The sequence below is a fragment of the Loxodonta africana genome, chromosome 4 (genome assembly GCF_030014295.1).
Source record: "Loxodonta africana isolate mLoxAfr1 chromosome 4, mLoxAfr1.hap2, whole genome shotgun sequence".
NCBI classification, from domain to species: domain Eukaryota; kingdom Metazoa; phylum Chordata; class Mammalia; order Proboscidea; family Elephantidae; genus Loxodonta; species Loxodonta africana.
This window is the reverse complement of record NC_087345.1, coordinates 70,370,541-70,389,460: the sequence shown is the minus strand read 5'-3', so window position 1 is coordinate 70,389,460 and position 18,920 is coordinate 70,370,541. Positions and strand designations below refer to the sequence as shown.

Here is an 18,920-nt window from a genome sequence, read left to right as displayed (position 1 = left end):
GAATGAAGTCTTGATGCATGCCACACATGGATGAACCTAGAAAACACTGTGCTGGGTGAAATCAGTCAGTTGGAAAAGGACAAATACTGTATGATCTCACTTACATGAAATAAGCAAATATAAACAAACCAAAGATTATTAGTGGCTACCAAGGGTGGAAGGGAGAGGGGAAAGGGGAGGCTTTTGCTTAGGGGGCATTGAGTTTATGAATGGTGGCAGAATAATTGGCACAACATGAGGAATGTAATCAATGTCACTGAATTGTACAGATGAAAATTGTTGAATTGAAGGTTTTGTGTATGTTTTTACCACAATAAAACTAAAACTTTGTGTCCTTCCCATTTTTCAACAGGATTTGAGGAAGGTACAATTATTTCTCCAAAAGATTTCAAAAGACTAGCTAAGTTTGATGTATTGGGGAAGAAAAAGAGAAGTGAAGTAAGAAAAATAAAAAAAAGGCGAAACAGGTATGTTTCACATCCTTACTTCAGGTGTTGCAAGTGTTACAAATATTTACTTCCAAAAGATTTTTCAACTCCATGCCTTTCCTCCTCCATCTTCTTCCTGACTCCTCCCCACTCCCCACCCTAGCAATGGAAAGCTAAGTGCCCCAGCATGCAGACTGCACCAACAGCCAGTCTGCAGGGAGAAGAAAGAAACAAGTGTACATGAGGAGAGATCACGAGGTCCTGAAGAGAGAGCCTGCTCTTGGCCTTGACATCCCTGGTTCCAGCCCTTCCAAGAGCTGCCTATGCTTCTGTCCTCAGGGGCTGAGAAACACTTAGGATGCTTCCAATAAATGCTTCTTCTTTGCCTAAACTAGCTTGAGTGCATTTCTGTTGTTTGCAACTGAAAGATCTCTGATAAACACATTGATCCAGAGTAGGAAATGGGATGGGAACTAAGCAGAACCGCCCTCCTCCCTCCTCCCTCCCACAAGTGAGTGAGAGCATAGCATGAATAAATTATTTGATTATTTGGATAAAGCATGCAAATAGAGCATAAGTAAATGGGTTAGAAGCTTTAGAAGAACAAATACCTTCGCTAGTTATAGAACTCATTTTATGTGTGTTTGACAGTTTCGGTGTTTTCTGTTTTAACAAAAAGTTCTCTGTAAATGGGGAGGGGAGCACGTTGTATATACGTTTGGGAGTCCCTGGGTGGCACCAACAGTTAAGTGCTCAAATACTAGCTGAAAGTTTGGCAGTTCAAGCCCACCCAGAGATGTCTTGGAAGACAGGCCTGACAATCTGCTTCTGAAGGGTCACAGCCTTGAAAGCCCTATGGAGCAGTTCTGCTCTGCACACGTGGGGTTGTCATGAGTCAGAATCAACTCGACAGCAACTGACAGCAACAATGTATGTTTGTATATAAAATCTGGCCCAGGATGCTATGCTTATACCACTAGCAAGGTCTTTGAATCAGGAGGGCTGGGAAACACTGAACTAGAGCAGTTACTACAGTAACATTTTGCTTTTATACATTTTTAATGCAGGCAACCTTGACCAAGATTAACATTGTTAATGACACTTGAAGAGATATTATCACTTCCTGGAAAACAGCAATGGATCACTTTTGACTACATAAGTTTTGAAATATTCATAATGATGATCAAATATCAACAAATTAATCTCTTTGATCAAGCTCTGGCTTCATTTTAATCTTTAAATGGCAACATGATTTATTTTACATTTGGGGCGTGTGTGTGTGTGTGTGTGTGTGTGTGTGTGTGTTCCCTTATATAACTATTTGATTGCTAAAGCAAAGGCTCATTTAAGTTGTGGTTTCTTAAAGAAATACTAGTAAAGAGGAAAAAAATCCAATATTTAGAAAATATAAGCTTAGAGAAAGTAAATAGAATCGGAGAACAAATGATGTTTATTTTGTTAGAATTCCATGTGATTATTTTGTGCTTCTCTGGGTTTGTTTATCTTTGTTAATACTACAACTAAAAGTACATTTGAGTAAGCAAAGCCTTTCTTCTTTCCAACTGGTTGCTTTTCTGCCTGAATCACTTGTTGTTGGCACGGTGAGATAACACCAAATCAGAATTTATCAACCTGAACACACTTGTGAGATCTGAAAAAACTAAGGGATGATAAGAGGGTGAATACAAATGTTTAACTTTCATCCACTCAGAAAAAGCACTAGGGTTGCTAGTAATGATGGCAAACATCCACTTCATAGGATTTTCACTGGGACTTCTTTCCAGAACAAAGTGGTATTTTTTTTCCAACAAAATGATTTCAGAATTAAAGTAGAAACTTCAAATATTCATGATATCAATTGTCCATTGGTATTTAAAAGGCAGTATTAGATGAGGCAAAATGTACACTGTGCATATGCTATGATGATTGTTGTTGTTAGCTGCTGATGGGTCGGTCCCGGATCCTGGTGACGCCACACACGACGTGCATGATGCTCATGATCGGCTATGAATCAGACCGTTACGATCCATATGGTTTTCATTAGCTGATTTTCAGAAGTAGATTGCCAGGCCTTTCTTCTTAGTCAGCCTTTAGCATGCAAGCTCCACTGAAACCTGTTCAGCACCATAGCAACACAACGGCCTCCAATGACAGACGGGTGGTGGCTTTGCATGAGTATACCCACTCCATTGAGTCGAACCTGACTCAGCAACCCTACAGAACCACGACCCTACAGACAGAGCAGACCTGGCCCATAGGGTTTCCAAGTCTGTAAATCTTATGGAAGCAGACTGCAACATCTTTCTCCTGTGGAGCTGCTGGTGGATTCAAATCACCAACCTTTTGGTTAGCAGCTGACCACTTTAACCACCATGCCACCAGGGCTCCTTCTTGCATGAGTATAGCTTTATTAAATTATATGTGTGGTAAAGGACATGGCAAAAGAATGTAAAAAAAAAGTTAACTTGGATTTTACTAGAGTGATGGAGTTATAAGTACCTTAACTCAAAAAAAAAGAAAAAAAAAGTTTCCATTAATATTATCACAATGCTGTTTGTATAGTAGTAACTACTTAAAGAAATAGATTTAGGCCAAAGTGTAGTCATATTCAAGCTTTTCATCCATTCTCTATGTCATTTAAAATATTTATACAATGAAGAGCTTATATTTGAACTCAAGGGTTTGGGAATTGATATCCAGGTATATTTTTGAGGAAGAATTTTGGAACTGGATGGCTCACATCCAGACAATTGAGATTGGATCCAGAAGGGCAGGGAAGTTTTCCAATAGCTCACATCCAGAGATTCCCTAACAATGTTCCTAGCTCTTGAATGGCTAAAAAAATACTTTTCTGACTCCAACAGATCCCAAAAGATTTCCATAGATTGATAATGACTTATCGCGAGTGTCTTACTGAGGAGTCTGATGCTGTGTTTCTGCTCAACGGGAAGACGCTGGGGTCAGTTCGTGATGTTCACCACAAGCAAGGGAGGAGAAAATGACAGGATGGGAAGTAATTTTTCTGGTCTTATTCTGGATGATCTCTATACATTAGAAATGGGTTGGTGATTTTTGAAACAACTCAGGGCAGGGGGAAGTGGTCTTAGGCTCCTTTTTCCTGGCTCTTATCAACAAAGCTGAGTATTGAACAAAGCAAGTGTAACAGACATAGTTCTTGTTTTTTTAGGAGCATAAACCAAGGATATTAAAGCATTTAATCAACAAATATGAAAATACACATTAAGTATGCATTAAGTAAATAATTAATATCAAAGATATTTAAAATAAAATAAAAATGCATTTGTAGCACAAGTAAATACTTACTGCATTTTTACGCAAATAACACACACCTTCTACATTTGCCAACTGCATGTACCCTCCCCCTGTGAGGTATTTTTGTAAGCTTTGCTAATTTTTTTACAGTAAAAAAAAAAAAAAATAGCACGTTAAAAAAAAAATGGCATAGCGGTGCTTATGAAAATAACCTCTTGGGGAGAGAGTGTGGTTGGCAAAAAAAGTGGAAAGCATGTATTATTTGTATAAAATACGGTATATACTGCTTATAGAGATCAAATTGTGCTGGAATACAGTGGGTAGATGCTGCTAAACATCCTACAGTGCACAAAGCAGCCACCTCCCACAAGGAAAAGTGTCAGCAGTGTGGAGGCTGAGAAATCCTGCTCTCATTGTTTCATGCTGGTTAGCTCTAACATTTCTTTGCAAAGAAGCAGCAATGCAACAGGATACGGAGAAGACACGATGAAAACATCAGACCTGGGATCTACCATTCACTTCGCTGTATGATCTTAAGTTTCCCTACCTGAACCTCATTTTCTCCATATAAAGAGATGAAGGTACTGGATTCTAAGATTCCTTTCACCACGAATGTTCTGTGACTGTCATAAGTACATTTTGGTGAAGCGACACAGCCTTCTTCTTTGAACGTCCTTCCCTCACATGACTGATCCTTACAGGGTCCTACCTTCTACCTGATTCCTGCTTGGCCATAGCTGACAGGAGGGGGGCGGGGACACTAAACTCAAGCTGGGCCAGTTATGTTCTTTCTCCTGGGAATTAGAGATTAGAGGTGGCTGGTCCTCGCGGGACACTTTAAAAGGGATGGGAGAATCGTGTACAATAAAAAGTCAGGGAAGAATTGCCTACAGAGACCAATGGAGTATATGTGTGGAGTGAATCAGCACTGAGAAGCCAGGAGCCCCAGAGAAACAGCAGGCATGACTTCAGTTATTGATGGAAACCCAAGTTCCTGATTCCAGGCCCTCAGGAGAGCCAACTGCACTTCACTCACTCACTCATTCACTCATCAAATACTAAGAGACGCTTTCTGTATTTCATCACTATTTTGGGTGCTAGAGATACATTTGTGAACAAAAGGTAAAACATCCCCGTCATCCTGGATTTTTTACTGGGGAAGAGAAACAATAAATAAATACACAATATAGCATCAGGGCATGAGAAGGCCTCTGAAGACACATAAATCTGGGCAAGAGGAGAGACAGTGATGGATGATCAGGAGAGGCTTCTTGAAGCAGGTGACATCTGAGCAAAGACTGAATGAAGGGAGAAAGCAAACCCTTGACTACTCCAGGGAAGAGCTGTCCAGGCAGAAGAAACAGATTCTGCAAAGTTCTTTAGGCAGGAATGTGCTTGGCATGTCAAGTGCAACTGGTTCTTATTCTTTTTCCTCATCCCAAGTCTGGCCATCATTGTGAAGGACTTCACTGTGTGGACGGTCCTTCCATTACACTGAATTTTCAATTTCCAGAGCCTCCCTGGTTAAACGAGATTCACTCCCACTCCACTTAGAGGCACCTTTCAAAATCCTTTCAACACATGAATCAAATTGTCTCACTCCTCTGCATAAAATGCTCCATGGCTTCATTACACTTGGGATAGAATCTAGACTCTTTACTGAGACACTACATGACTTGGCCCATTCCAACCTCTTCAACCCCATCTCCAAATCTGACCCCACCTCCACTATACATTCCAGCAACAGCCTTTTTCTGCTGTTTCTAAAATACATCAAGCTTATTATTCTGGTTCACATCCTTTATGCTGGCTGATCCCTTTGCCGAAAGCATGCTTTCCTCCTGGATCTTTGCACGGCTGGCTCCTTCTCAACCTTCAGGTCTCTGCTCAAATGTCACTTCTTGTAGGGTCATCTTACAAGAACAGCTCTCCCACAGTCATTCTTTACCCCTTTACCCTGTTTTATTTTCCTCATAGTTCTTATCAGTAGCTAAATCGATATTTTAAATTTATTACCTTTCTGTGCTGCTATCACACAAGTTTCATCAGGACAGCAGCTTTTTTCTTTCCTGTTTACGACTGCTAGCAGAGTAACCGGCATATGTTGTTGTTGTGGGCCCTCAAGTTAATCTTGACTCACAGTGACCCTATAGGACAGAGTTGAACTGGCCCATAGGGCTTCCTAGCCCATAATCTTTACGTGAGCGGATGGCCAGGTCTTTGTCCTGAGGAGCCCCTGGGTGAGTTCGAACTGCTGACCTTTTGGTTAGCAGCTGCGTGCTTAACCATTGGGTCACCAGGGCTCCTAATTGGCATATAACTCAGTAAATATTTGTTGAGATGATGTGAGGTGTCCAAAGGCAGGTAGTAAGGGTTATTGGGTCTGTGGGGCAGTATTTCACTGTGTGAAGACAGTTTTCTTACATGGGAATGAGCGCCAATCTCTAAAACCTACACACTTGTTAGTTACAGGCCAAATTTTTACCTCTTGGGTTTGTATAAATCCACCTAACGAATTCTCATTGCTCCCTACAGAACTTTGATAGTGCTTTGCAGACCAAAGAGATTGTGGGAAGCGACAAAGAGAGGCTTTTCTTGCCTCTGTGACTGAAGAATAATATTTCCCTAGCAGACAGGGAGAATTCAGAAAGTATAAGGGTTACATGATTTTTTTTTTTTTTTTTAAATCACCTCTATAGCAGCTATTTTAAGAGCTCGGCTGCTAACCAAAAGGTCAGCAGTTCAAATCAACCAGCTGTCACTTGGGAACTCTAAGGGGCAGCTCTACTCTGTCCTATAGGGTCTCTATGAGTCAGAATCAATTCAAAGAAAATGGGTTTGTTTTTTGGTTTGGTTATAGTGGCTATGACTTATTCAATTTGTCACATTTATTTTCAGTTGTTCTTATGGTGATGTTTTAATGAGTAATACAAAAAAAAAATTCAATTCAAAGTGACATCCCAAACCTATTTATATATTTAAAAAAATGTCCCCCTCTGCTACATAATGAATATAATTCACAGGCAGTCGACTCCTGACTCTGCCTTTGAGTTGAAATTACATGATCCTACCTGCAACATCAAACTCGATTTCCAGCGTGACCTTGTTAGTGATGGAAGAGTCTCGGAGGAGCTGACTGGCTTCCTCAAAGGTGCTGTCTTCAGTTGGAATTCCATTAATGGCCATCACTCGGTCTCCAATCTGTAGTACCCCACATCTAAATTTAGAACCACATGTTAGAGGTTGTAGATAGAGTAAAAAATTACCAAGCTGAGATTGCCGAATCTAACTTGTGTGATCCTTGCACAAAAGCATAAACATTTTTTCTTGCTTATCCAATGCTGTGGGCACCAATCCTACTGTTGTTAGTTGCTGTCGAGTTGATTCCAGCTCATGGTGACCCCATGTATGCAGAGTAGAACTGCTTCTTAGGGTTTTCAAGGCTGTGGCCTTTCAGAAGCAGATCGCCAGTTCTGTCTTCCCAGTCTTCTCTGGGTGGGCTGGAACCGCCAACCTTTTGGCTAGTAGTCAAGCACTTAACTTGTGCCACCCAAGGATCATATTAGGTCAATGCAATGTCTTGCACTCTTGCATTTCATGGCTACTTATGTAAGCAAGGGAATCCTGAAGCATTGAGACAAGTAATTAATAATTCAGCACAACGGTATTTGTTATAATCTGATCTGAACCAATCCCCCATGGCAGAGAAATTATTAAAGTTTGAACTTCAGAGATTTTTTTTTGATGGATTTTCTCCTTTCTAATTAATATAGTCTCTGGTCCCCTGATGGGCAAAATCTTCTAGATAAAGGCATCCAAGCTTGTTATTCTTCCCAAACGTGATCAAGAACATAAAATTTTATTGTCAGAACAGAGAGTTCATCACATCTTGCATTTCCTGCATCAAGCACTGTTTCATAATTTATTAGCCACTCAGAGATGGCCAGCACCAGAAATACCGAGCAGAGAAAGATGCTGTGAAAGGATGTGTCTCACCTCTCTGCTGGGCTGTCAGCTTCAATATAGGAAATCAGAGGTGGAGAAGAGAGAGTCTCTGTGGCAAACACACTGCCCTGTAGTTGTATCCCGAATCCTGTGACAGGATCTGCTGTCAGCACAACCTCTGTGGTTTCTGTGTGAACAACCTGCCCAGCCAAGCCAACTGTACTAGAGGCTAAAGACACTAGAGAAACAAACATGAAAAAGAATGGCTTTAGGTTGGAAGAAGTATGAAGAATACCAGAATTTCCAAAACAGATCACATCTTTGAAAAAAAGCTTATTGGCAATGGCGGTAGGCTAAATGCTGGTCTTCTGGAAAAAGCTAGAGATGAACAAGATAAACAAATCTCCCAATACTTGTTGCATTTCAGCTGCTGTTTCTTCACTGTTTCCCCAAGCTAGAAACAGCTGTGGGGGCTGTGGGAAGAGGTTAGCCTTGAGGATAGTGTGCCTGGATTCTAGTCCCAATTCTGTCCCTAAACAACCAGCTGGGTGACCTTGAGGTAAGTCACTTAATCTCTTTGTGCGTTTGTATGCTATATAAAAAAAAAGAAGCTGGGGTAACCGGTCTTACATTTTTTTGCATTTAGCCTCCTGCACCTGAGCTTTACTGACTTTTTAAAAACAATCTGACCTTTAGTTCCTAGAGTGGTGAAGCTGTGCTGGCCCTTGACCTTACTCTAGCATTCGGTTGGCATGATAAAGTTGTTTAAATTTTCCCTCAAACCCCTCCTGCCCCTAAATTTGGTCTCTTCAGCTCTTGTTCTTTCCTACCCAGTTTCCAGCCTACCTTACCTAGAAAAGCCCTATTTCCCTCATCCCTCTGATACTTATATATCAGTCCCCAGTCACACATCTCTATATCTGTCTTGTTTCTAGCTCCAGTCCACACTGGGGAAGAGCTGGTTCACTCCTGGATGCCTTTGCCTCAGCCCTGCCCACTGGGATTCAGCCATCTTTGCTGTCTGTCAGACAGCAAACTCCCTGTCTGCAGAGTCCTATACTGGACCCTTACCTCCACCAAAAAAGAGTCTTCTCACTTCCTTACTTTAATTGAAACTTGGTGACACCATTTACCTCAAGCCCCTCTCCAATCAGAAGCCTTTTTCCTTCACTTCCCCTGCATGGGGCAAGGAGAGTGAATGGTTTACAATACTTGCAGTACTCTTCCCTCAAATCTCTTCTTTTAAAAATGACATCCTTTCTACTTATTTCTCCTTCATGTCATCCTCAAATCTGCAGTCCTCCGACTTATAATAAATTCCCCCAATTTCCTCACTGACTTCAGGACTGTAGCCAGCCCTTGTCCTCATCCTCTTTGACATCCATGGTGATAACCTCCCAACGTGTTGGCTTGAAATCTCCTTAGCTCTCTCGACGCCAATTACCAGCAATTCTGCTTTATTACAGCTCTCTGCCATCAGGGCCCTATGCTAGACCCCATGTTCCTTCAAAATGGATAGATCTGCAAGAACTCAGTATCTGAATCCTACTCCTTCATTTCATACACCATATTAGCCACCTTTTCCAGTTCCCACTGTTCTAATTCTTTCTTCTTTTTATGACTTCAAATCCTATTCCTTCTCACTTGCCTCCTAGTCTAACGCTATCTCGACAATACTTTAGCAGCAGATTTTTTCCCATTCAAGTAAAAGCATATAAGGGATGTCATGGATTGAATAATGTCCCCCCCCAAAAATGTGCGTTATCAACTTGGTTAGGCCATGATTCCCAGTGTTGTGTGGTTGTCCTCCATTTTGTGATTGTAATTTTATGTTAAAGAGGATTAGGGTGGGATTGTAACACCCTTACCAGATCACATCCCTGATCCAATGTAAAGGGAGCTTCCCTGGGGTGTGGCCTGCACCACCTTTAATCTTACAGGAAGTAAAAGGAAAGGGAAGCAAGCAGAGGGTTGGGGACCAAGAAAGCAGCACCAGAGCAGAACACATCCTTTGGACCCTGGGTCCCTGCGCCTGAGATGCCCCTCGACCAGGGGAAGTTTGAGGACAAGGAATCTTCCTCCAGAGCCAACAGAGAGAGAAAGCCTTTGCCTGGAGCTGACACCCTGAATTTGGACTATTAGCCTACTTTACAGTGAGGAAATAAATTTCTCTTTGTTAAAGCCATCCACTTGTGGTATTTCTGTTATAGCAGCACTAGATGACTAAGACAAGGGATATCTTCCTATTCCAGTTAAAAACAGACTTGAAATTGAGAAAGGAATGGGAGACCCAAGAGCCCTCCCCCTGCCTCATGTGGCAATCTGAGTAAGTCATTGTCTTCACCCATTTTTGCCTTCTACTGGTTTCATTTCCCTCTGTATTCCACCTGGACTTCATGGTGACCATTTCGATAACACTTCTGTTAGTATCAGAGCCTCTTCAATTCCACGTGACTTTCTATCCTAATACTCTACACTCTTTGGTAATTCCCAGTCAACTCTCTCCACTGTTATTTCTGAGTTGCCAGAGGATGCTAGAGAAACTCACATTATCTTTCACATTCACATTACTTTTTGTTGGGCACTGGAATCCTTTGCTGTGTAACATTTTGACACCTTATTTGATTCCTCACAGTCTTTCTCAAACATTTGTGCCCTTTTAAGGGTCAAACTTTACTCTTCACCTCATTTCCTATAAGACTGAGAAGATCCAACCACTGAAAAGATTTCCTTCAACAACCTTCTTTTCAACCTCAATTTGTAACATCACCTGTTCTCTCTTCCTTTTTTCCTGTTTCTGGAGGATGTGTCCTTCTGTTTCACGGCTAACTCCTTTTAGTGTCCTTGGTACTGTCCCCTACCACCTTCTCTGTTATTTTGTGCCATAAAAACCTCCTCTCTTGCTGTTTTTCCAAACTTTCCTATGTACTCCCCTACTTCCTGGCCTCTGTCTACAGATTTGTATGGGTTCCTTAACGGCTTAAAATTTGTCTTCTCCTTTCACCCTTTATGAAACTGTTCTCCTGACAGTCATTGATAACTTCCTGATTTCCAAAGTCAGTGGCCTCATCCTCTCTAGTCATTCTGAAGCAACTGGCTTCTGTAACCATCCATTTCTTTCTGAAATTCTTCTCTTTGTTTCAGTGAAACTGTGTTTTTAGATTCTTACTTTTTCAGCTCCTTCCGGTTCCTTTGCTTCCTTCCGCTCTCCTAACACAAGACCCCGAGGTTCTGTTTATCTGCTCTCATTCTCAGACTTTCTCTCATTCACTTTTAAGTCCTCTAATATGATCTATGCATGTATCTTCTCAAATCTGTCTAGTGTCTTTCAAGGTCCAGGTTTGAATTTCCTCACCTGTTGATATTCCTTCCATAAAGAGGTCTCATTAACTCCTCAAACTCAACATTTTCAAAATTAAGTTAATCACAGTCCCTTCCTCATTGCCACTACTATTTCTATCAATGGGACCATTATGCTTGTAGTTCTCCACACTTGAAATCTCAAAGTAGCCTTTGACTCACAACTGTCCATTGTCTTTTAAATTCAATCAATTACTAAATTCTTTCAGGATGATCACTGAAATATATCTTGTATAATCCTTTTTTTCCTCTCATTCTACTGTCAATACCTTAGTTTAGCCTTTCATTACTTTTTATCTTATAATTAATATAATATCCAAACTTCTAGGTCCTCTCATGTCCAAGGCTTTCTACATATTATTGCCAGATGATTTTCCCTTCACGATGACCTCATCATCACTAGTACACTGTATAGACTTCTAACTAATGTTCCTGCCTCCTGTCTTCAGCTAAAAAACAAAAAAAACCATTGTCATTGAGTCGATTCCTACTCATAGCCTCCAAATTGCTGCCAGAAAGACCTTCTTAATATGAAATGTCATGCCCCAATTTTGAATCTTCCAGTGGCTCCCTATTTCCTATAGAACACAATCTTCAATTCTAGCGTAGCACACAGGTCCTTCATAAGTTAATTTTCTCCAACCCACCCAGCCTCCTGTGCCTCCATTCTCCCTTCACGTACCATGTGCTCTAGCCCTGCTTTCCTACCTCTGAGCCTTCATATATACTGTGCCTTCACTCTTTGGGAGCCCTGGTGATGCAGTGGTTAAGAGCTATGGCTGCTAAGCAAAAGGTTGGCAGTCTGAATCCACCAGCTGCTCCTTGGAAATGCTATGGGGCAGTATTGTAGGAAACTGTCCTATAGGGTTGCTATGAGTTGGAATGAACTCAATGGCAACATGTTTTTGTTTTTCTTGCTCTTTGGCCCTTCCTCTGTGTTTTCAATGCCACTTTCTTATTTTCAAGTTTGTTCTAGAATTAACTTTGTCCCAGCCTTATCCAAGCAGAGTTAGGCACTTCCCTTTCTACATTTTCATAGCTTCTAATATATGGCCCTATTTCAGCATTTATCAATTTTTTGTTTGCCTGCTTGTCTATTTGGAAACCCTGGTGGTGTAGTGGTTAAGTGCTATGGCTGTTAATCAAAGGGTTGGCAGTTCAAGTCTGCCAGGTGCTCCTTGGAAACTCTATGGAGCAGTTCTGCTCTGTCCTATAGGGTCACTATGAACTGGAATTGACTCGACAACAATTTTTATTTTAATGGTGGCTTGTCTATTCATTTGATTCTGGGTTCTTTCAAAACTGGGTCCAGATCTTTTAATCTCTGAAATCCTAGAGCCTGGGACATTCAATTAACTCTGGCTAAATGTATCAAATTTTGTAATATTGTTTATATTTTCCTTTTTGGAATTAGCACTTCATGCTGCTTCTGCTGAGTTGCTACAAGAACTAAAAGCCACTCTTCAGGATCTAAAATTTTCTACTGTGGGAGATCACTCCAGCATTGTAGCTGACAGGGCAGGAAGAGGTGAGGTGGATCATTCCTCTAGGAAGAATCAGGAAAAATCTTTTTCTGCTTAAGAATCACCATCGTTGTTTTGTCTCAGCAGTATTATTGTCAACAAGGTTAAAACAGCCTATAGTGAGAGGGGTGAAGGTAGCCTCCAACACTAAGCTTTTTACAGGTGAGTGGCCTACAATTCCAAGGTCTGGCACATGGACTACACAGACTGTGTTCAGGAGTCATCTCTGCTCTGTCTGGTTCTCACATGAATTCAGATTAGATTTTCCAGTGTGGCTTTGCTGACGCCAAGTATACTCCGATTGCCTTCCAGATCATACTTTTTGTTATCAGTTGTACAAAACCATTAGAAGGTGTCCTTTCCTGTCTTAATCTGGAGAGTTTCTTTTCAGTTATTACTCATAGCAGGCAGGAGTATAATATTAGAACATCATCTGTTTGGCAGATTACTTTCACTCCATCTTCTAGGTAAAGGTTTTTGGAATTCAACAGGAACACTTTACATTTTGTCAATCTTTCTATAGGTTCACATGAATATATTTTTTCCATTCGAGACCTGAATTTGGTATTGATTTTTTGGCTGTTAAATTGGTGTTTAAAACTGCTTTTGAACTTTTGAGTTAAGACATCTGTTTACTACCTTCATTAAAAAAGAATTAAGAAGAAACTTAATAATGAGAGGGGATTAGGTTAGATACAGGGATGACCTTCTCAAAGGTAAGACTTGTTATATTTTTTGGAACTGTTAGGGAAGACAGTTGAGAAGTTCCATTTCCTAAAATATTCTGAAAACAGAAATAAGTACTGATTCAGTTTGGGCTCTATCTGGAGGCAGTAGAAATTATTAGGAAATTTATGTATCATAGTTTATAAGTATACAAATAATTATGTAAAGTTATAATTTGTAATGTAAAGATTATATTAAATAACTTAGAATTTATAATTAACTCAAAGCCTTCTGACATTTTACAATTAACTCAAAGCCTTCTGTTCTCTGACGTAGTAAAACTTCATTGGAAAACTGTATGTATGGATTACTCACACATACCGAAGTTCTGAAAACTACTACCAGACATGGAAAAGATAAATTTTTGATTTAGAGATGATGAGCCAGAAAGAAGATTAATCAGTATTACGTGGAGGACAAAAAAGATGAGCTTGATTATCCTGCTTCATTAATGTGGTCAACCAGCAGAAGAAAATAAAGGTGATATATGAATTCTAATCTTGTAGTTTAAAAGTGCGTATGATGAATTCTCTCTCCAGTAGCTCATACCCCTCCCTGCAAGGTATTCAGTTGGCTCTGAGCTGGAAGCTCCTGGCTGTGGCCTGAGGCGTGGCTCCTTCTACTCACAGGTGAAGATGGGAATGACTAAATGGTGGACATACTGTGATTGAATACTACTAACTGGTGTGTGCAGAGGTTGTGTTTAGGATTCATCTCTGCTTTGTCTGGTTCCCATTCATGTATAAAGGCTTCTGTTCACAGCTCTTCAGGGAATGGGCTTGTGTTTTTGTCAATTCTTATCTTTCCTAGTGGACGGGAGAGAAACAAAAGACAGCTCTTTGGTTCGAAAGTTTAAAAATATGCCAAATGTTTCCTTAATTTACAAGGTTGTGAGGTTTACTATCAAATAGGAAGAACATTTAAAAATGTTAAAAAGCATACAAAGCACAAGGTTTCAAAAATGTATTAATATAACACATCTTTTGTTACTTGGTCCTGTAATTTGGGGTTAGTGACCTTTGTCTCGAGTGCTCTACATTACAGTCAACCTGCTGCAGACCCAGCACATCAAGTGTCACATGATCCAGTTCAAGGGCACAGTGGTGGTGGCCAGCAGCTCCATTCTCCAAATAGTGGGGCAGTTCTCAAGATACTCCCTTCCAGGGCTTCCTGCACTGTCATGTATAAAAGCTTACCATTAGCTGCCTGTATCTTCCAATCTTTTTTCAGAGGTAGATAGAAAAGACCAGAAAAGTTGTTAAGTTTTCTCATTCTCTTCCTTTCAGTTCTCTTCAAGGCTGTCTTCCCTAGTGGCAAGTGGTGATGACAAAAGAGGCAAAGACCATTTTGGGGGCGTGTTCTAGCTTCTGCTCTTTGCTAACATTCAGTTGGACTGGGAACAGGCAGAGTCTCTACACTGGCTCTGTGTGCAGGAACAGGAAGCTGAAAGCAGGGGCAACTAGCCAGACCCACTTGTCAGTCATGCCACCATGACAGGGGGATGACTGGGTTCTGGTAGAAGCCTGGTCCTCTGTGGCAGCCCAGGCAGTGGGGGAAAGGTCAGTAAGTATTGGAAGGGGTGATGAAAGGGTTCCCTCTGTGACATGGCTCTTTAGCCTGCCCAGGGCTTTGTGACACTCCCTGAAAGCCTAGTGCTTGTACTCATCCTGCCCCCTGTCAAACAAGCATTACTTCGCTGTTTTAATCTTCATTTTATGAGGAGTCCCTGGGTGGCGCAAACAGTTTATGCACCCAGCTGCTAACCAAAAGGCTGGAGGTGGGAGTCTACCCAGAGGTGCTTTGGAAGAAAGGCTTGGCTACCTACTTGAAAACATTAGCCACTGAAAATCCTATGGAGCACAGTTCTACTCTGACACAGATGGGGTTGCAACTGTTTTTTTTTTAACATGTTGGTACAGACTTCTGTGTTCCCTTTTGGTCAATGATACAGGATATTTTAATATTTATGTGAGATAGCTTCATTCTTTCCTGGTCATCTGCTTCCTCTGTAATAGAAATACATGTGAGATTTTTTTTTCTTCTGTTTGAAGGTTCTAGCCTCAAGTCACCGCCAATATTGCAGAGACTTTTTACTGTATGCGTGGCTTTTGCCATGATTCACCATCCATACAAATGGCCTGGTTGCTATAGAAACATAAGTCTTAGAAAGGGGGCAGTAAATGGTGGCACAGAACAAAGACATAAATACAGAGGTGGAAATAAACCATGGTATAGGAAGAATGGTAATAAAACTTTTATTATCAGTTATTCAGGAAAATCTTCATACCTAAAGTGTGACCATACCAAGCTTAAGCAATAAAAAAAGGATAGAAACGAAAATCCTCATTTTTTAAAGCTGATTTTAGAATACCACCATTGGTTTTTCAGGTCTTTTTGAAGTGGGGATAAAAGTTCATAGCATTTTGAACTTTATTGTTTGATTAAAATATAAAATGTATGCTCTCCTGAGACACATTTATAAACATTCTGGTAGGTATCTTGTCAGTGGCACTCCACTGGCTAGTGTCTGCTGCAATCACGAACAATTAGAAATTTCATGAATGAGGTTTCTGTTTACACTTTTATGCTGGAGAATAATGGGCTGGTTCAAGAAAGAATTTATGAGTTGGGTATGGGTACTGGTGACAATGTGGCCTCAGCTTTGTTCCCTGCTACAAAATTCAAGACGTGTAAATATCAACTTGAGATAGTCAAACATATTATCATTCATTTATGTTCACTAAAAGCTAATAGCCTTAATCAACAAAGCAAGTCTTACCTAAAACAAACAAATGGTTAGCCTTTGAAGCAGAAGTACAAACATTACTGAATTCATTTTAATTCCTCTTAGCCTGTTTCTAGCACTTATGAGTGCTGTACATGAAGCCGTTTATGTAAAAAAAAATTCATATACAAATGTCCACCAACTTTGAAGGCATTACATGGAAAACTCAAGAACTATGTATTATGCTAAAGTGAGCCATTATGAAAATGTCTAGATATGAGAGTAACATCAGCAGATTTTTATACATGACAATTCAGATATAAAACCAAAAAACCAAACCTGTTGCCATTGAGCTGATTCCAACTCATAGCGACTCTATAGGACAGAGTAGAACTACCCCATAGGGTTTCCAAGGAGCACCTGGTGGATTTGAACTGCTGACCTTTTTGGTTTGCAGCCATAGCTCTTAACCACTACACCACCAGGGTTTCCTAATTCAGATACAGGCGTAAGAAAAGCTAACACTTACACTTTCAACAATTAAGTAGTGCTTACTATTTACTGGAAACCCTGGTGGCGTAGTGGTTAAGTGCTATGGCTGCTAACCAAAGGGCTGGCAGTTCGAATCCACCAGGCTCTTCTTGGAAACTCTATGGGGCAGTTCTACTCTGTCCTATAGGGTTGCTATGAGTCGGAATTGACTCAACGGCACTGGGTTTGGTTTTTGGTTTTGGTACTATTTACCATGTGTAGTTCTGACCATATATGTTATTACACTTCAAAATTAACCCATGAGTTAAGTACTGTAATTATCCCCATTTTTGTAGATAAGAAAGCCAACACATAGAGAGCTTAAGAAACTTCCTCAAGGTCCTACAGCTAGAAAGTAACGATGCTTGGATGAGAACTCAGGCAGCTTAGTGTCAGAATCCATGCTTATAACCATGCTTCAGCTGCTGAAAATAACTTACTCTAATGTTTGCTAAGAAACATGGGATTCTAGAAGCTCCTTGTTCTCATTTTGACTAAACTTAGTCTTCTTTCCATTTTTCTAATTTCAAATTTACTGTCATTTACATATATTAAAGATGATGCATCTCCTTATAATTGATGGGACATACAAGGCAAAATCATGAATATATCACATGGTACCCTATCTTTGGCAATGGTTTTCTTTGTAAGGAAACCTGTAGGTTACTGTAGCAGGAAGACACTATTTTCTAGAGTGAGGGTTGGCTGGTCTCCCACACTGATGGTGGTGGCATTGGTGGGATTGGTGAGATACCCTCCTGGGAAGATGAATCTCTGACCAACAAGCTAAAGAGCCAATAGCATCAGCCACCTTTTCTCACAAGAACATTCTCTCTTCAATACTAGCCTAGAAGTAACTGGTTTGATTTTATTTAAGTAACTTAAGTACGTTCCTTATTAGTATTCCCATGGTAAGCACGAGAAGAGACTCCCAATTCTTTGAGTTTCTTTTATAGTAATGATTATGGCCATCAAAAAAGGACACATAGGACAAGAAATATTCACACCTCTCTAGATTATGATTTGACTGAGCTGGTTGGACAGGTATGTGCTCTCTTCCTTCCAAAGCTATGTGATCAGCTAAGAGAATATGGTGTTCCCCAATAAAAAAGGACAATTCAGGAATCACTTGTGTTTCTTCTCTGCTAAGACATCTATCACCCTTTTTTTTATACATACACCAAACTATCCAAAAGCATGTAGCCGAGCACATCTTCCTAGTCCCGCTTAGTCTATATTGTGCTTGGCTGTCTCAGAAGATCATATTTCTAATAATCACAGATGAAATTCCAAGCTTGTAAGATGCATGTTATGAAGCTGAGCGTCCCCTCACCTTTCCGAAGGCTGGAGTAAGCAATGAGGAACTGTATGTCTTAGAGCAGTGGCTCTCAAAGGGCTAACATGGGGGGCAGGGACTTGGTTGCTCCGGAAAGTGTCAGAATCTTGAGGAATGGGATATAGTTTGAAAATGCATATTTAAATGTATCATCACTTCAGTATTTTCCTCATGCAATGTAGTTTAATATGAAATTTATAATAACGTGTTTAAAATGCATGAGAATCTTACATCTTTCAAAAGGGGACATAGGTTTCAAAAGATTGATTTAGAGTGAATAAGAACAAAGATTTCATGTGGAAAGCTACCCAGAATATAAGGAAAGACTGTTAAATGAAAAAGAAAAAAAAAAAAATCCCACATTTTTGGTTATTTTATCAGGTTGAAAGAGCAAGAAAAAAACTTAAATATGAAGTTATAGGTAAAGGTAGTATTAGCTAACTAATGCAGGTTGAAGTTGTATTCAGTACAATCAGTAGCATATAGATAATGGATATCATTTTAATGGCCTTTGGCACAGAGCTGTGAGCTAATTAGCATTTACCTGATTATTTAAAACAACAGCAACAAACCCAGTTGCTGTTGACTCCAACTCATGACAATCCTGTGTGTGTCAGAGTACAACTGTGTTCCACAGAATTTTCAAGGATTGTTGTTTTGGAAGTAGGTTGCCAGGACTTTCTTCCATGGTGCCTCTGGGTGGACTCAGACCTCCAATCTTTCAGTTAGCAGCCGAGTATGTTAACCATTTGCACCATGCAAGGACCTGATTTCTTAGGCATCATAAAACACACTTCCCTTTGGTTTCAGTACTTCAAGGCTGTCAATGCCCATACAACTTCTCCAGGCCAAACAATATTGGTTAATGTTTCACTTACATGAACTTTTGAAGTCTTTCTTTTTCAGTCTCCTCCTCATCATGGTTCCGCGTGGGCTAGTGGAGTACAGGCTTCGTGGTAAAGTCCCCATGTTCAGGGAACTCAGGCTGTATGCACTCATGGAGGTAGGAGAGAAAGATGAAGACACCAAAGCTGCTGTAAGAGAGTGAAGACTTGGCACAGAGCATTCTCAGG

At 40.4% G+C, this 18,920-nt stretch overlaps 1 protein-coding gene across 1 annotated transcript in view; it reads right to left on the bottom strand.

The window, feature by feature from the left end:
* Positions 1 to 18,920, bottom strand: part of GRIP1 (glutamate receptor interacting protein 1) — a 793,654-nt gene that overhangs the window by 93,762 nt on the left and 680,972 nt on the right. The window contains exons 11-13 of the mRNA XM_010598620.3: positions 18,726 to 18,881; positions 7,698 to 7,884; positions 6,773 to 6,918 (exon numbers count right to left, since the gene is read on the bottom strand). Coding sequence (XP_010596922.3) covers positions 6,773 to 6,918; positions 7,698 to 7,884; positions 18,726 to 18,881 — 489 coding nt within the window. The remainder of the gene's footprint in view (positions 1 to 6,772; positions 6,919 to 7,697; positions 7,885 to 18,725; positions 18,882 to 18,920) is intronic.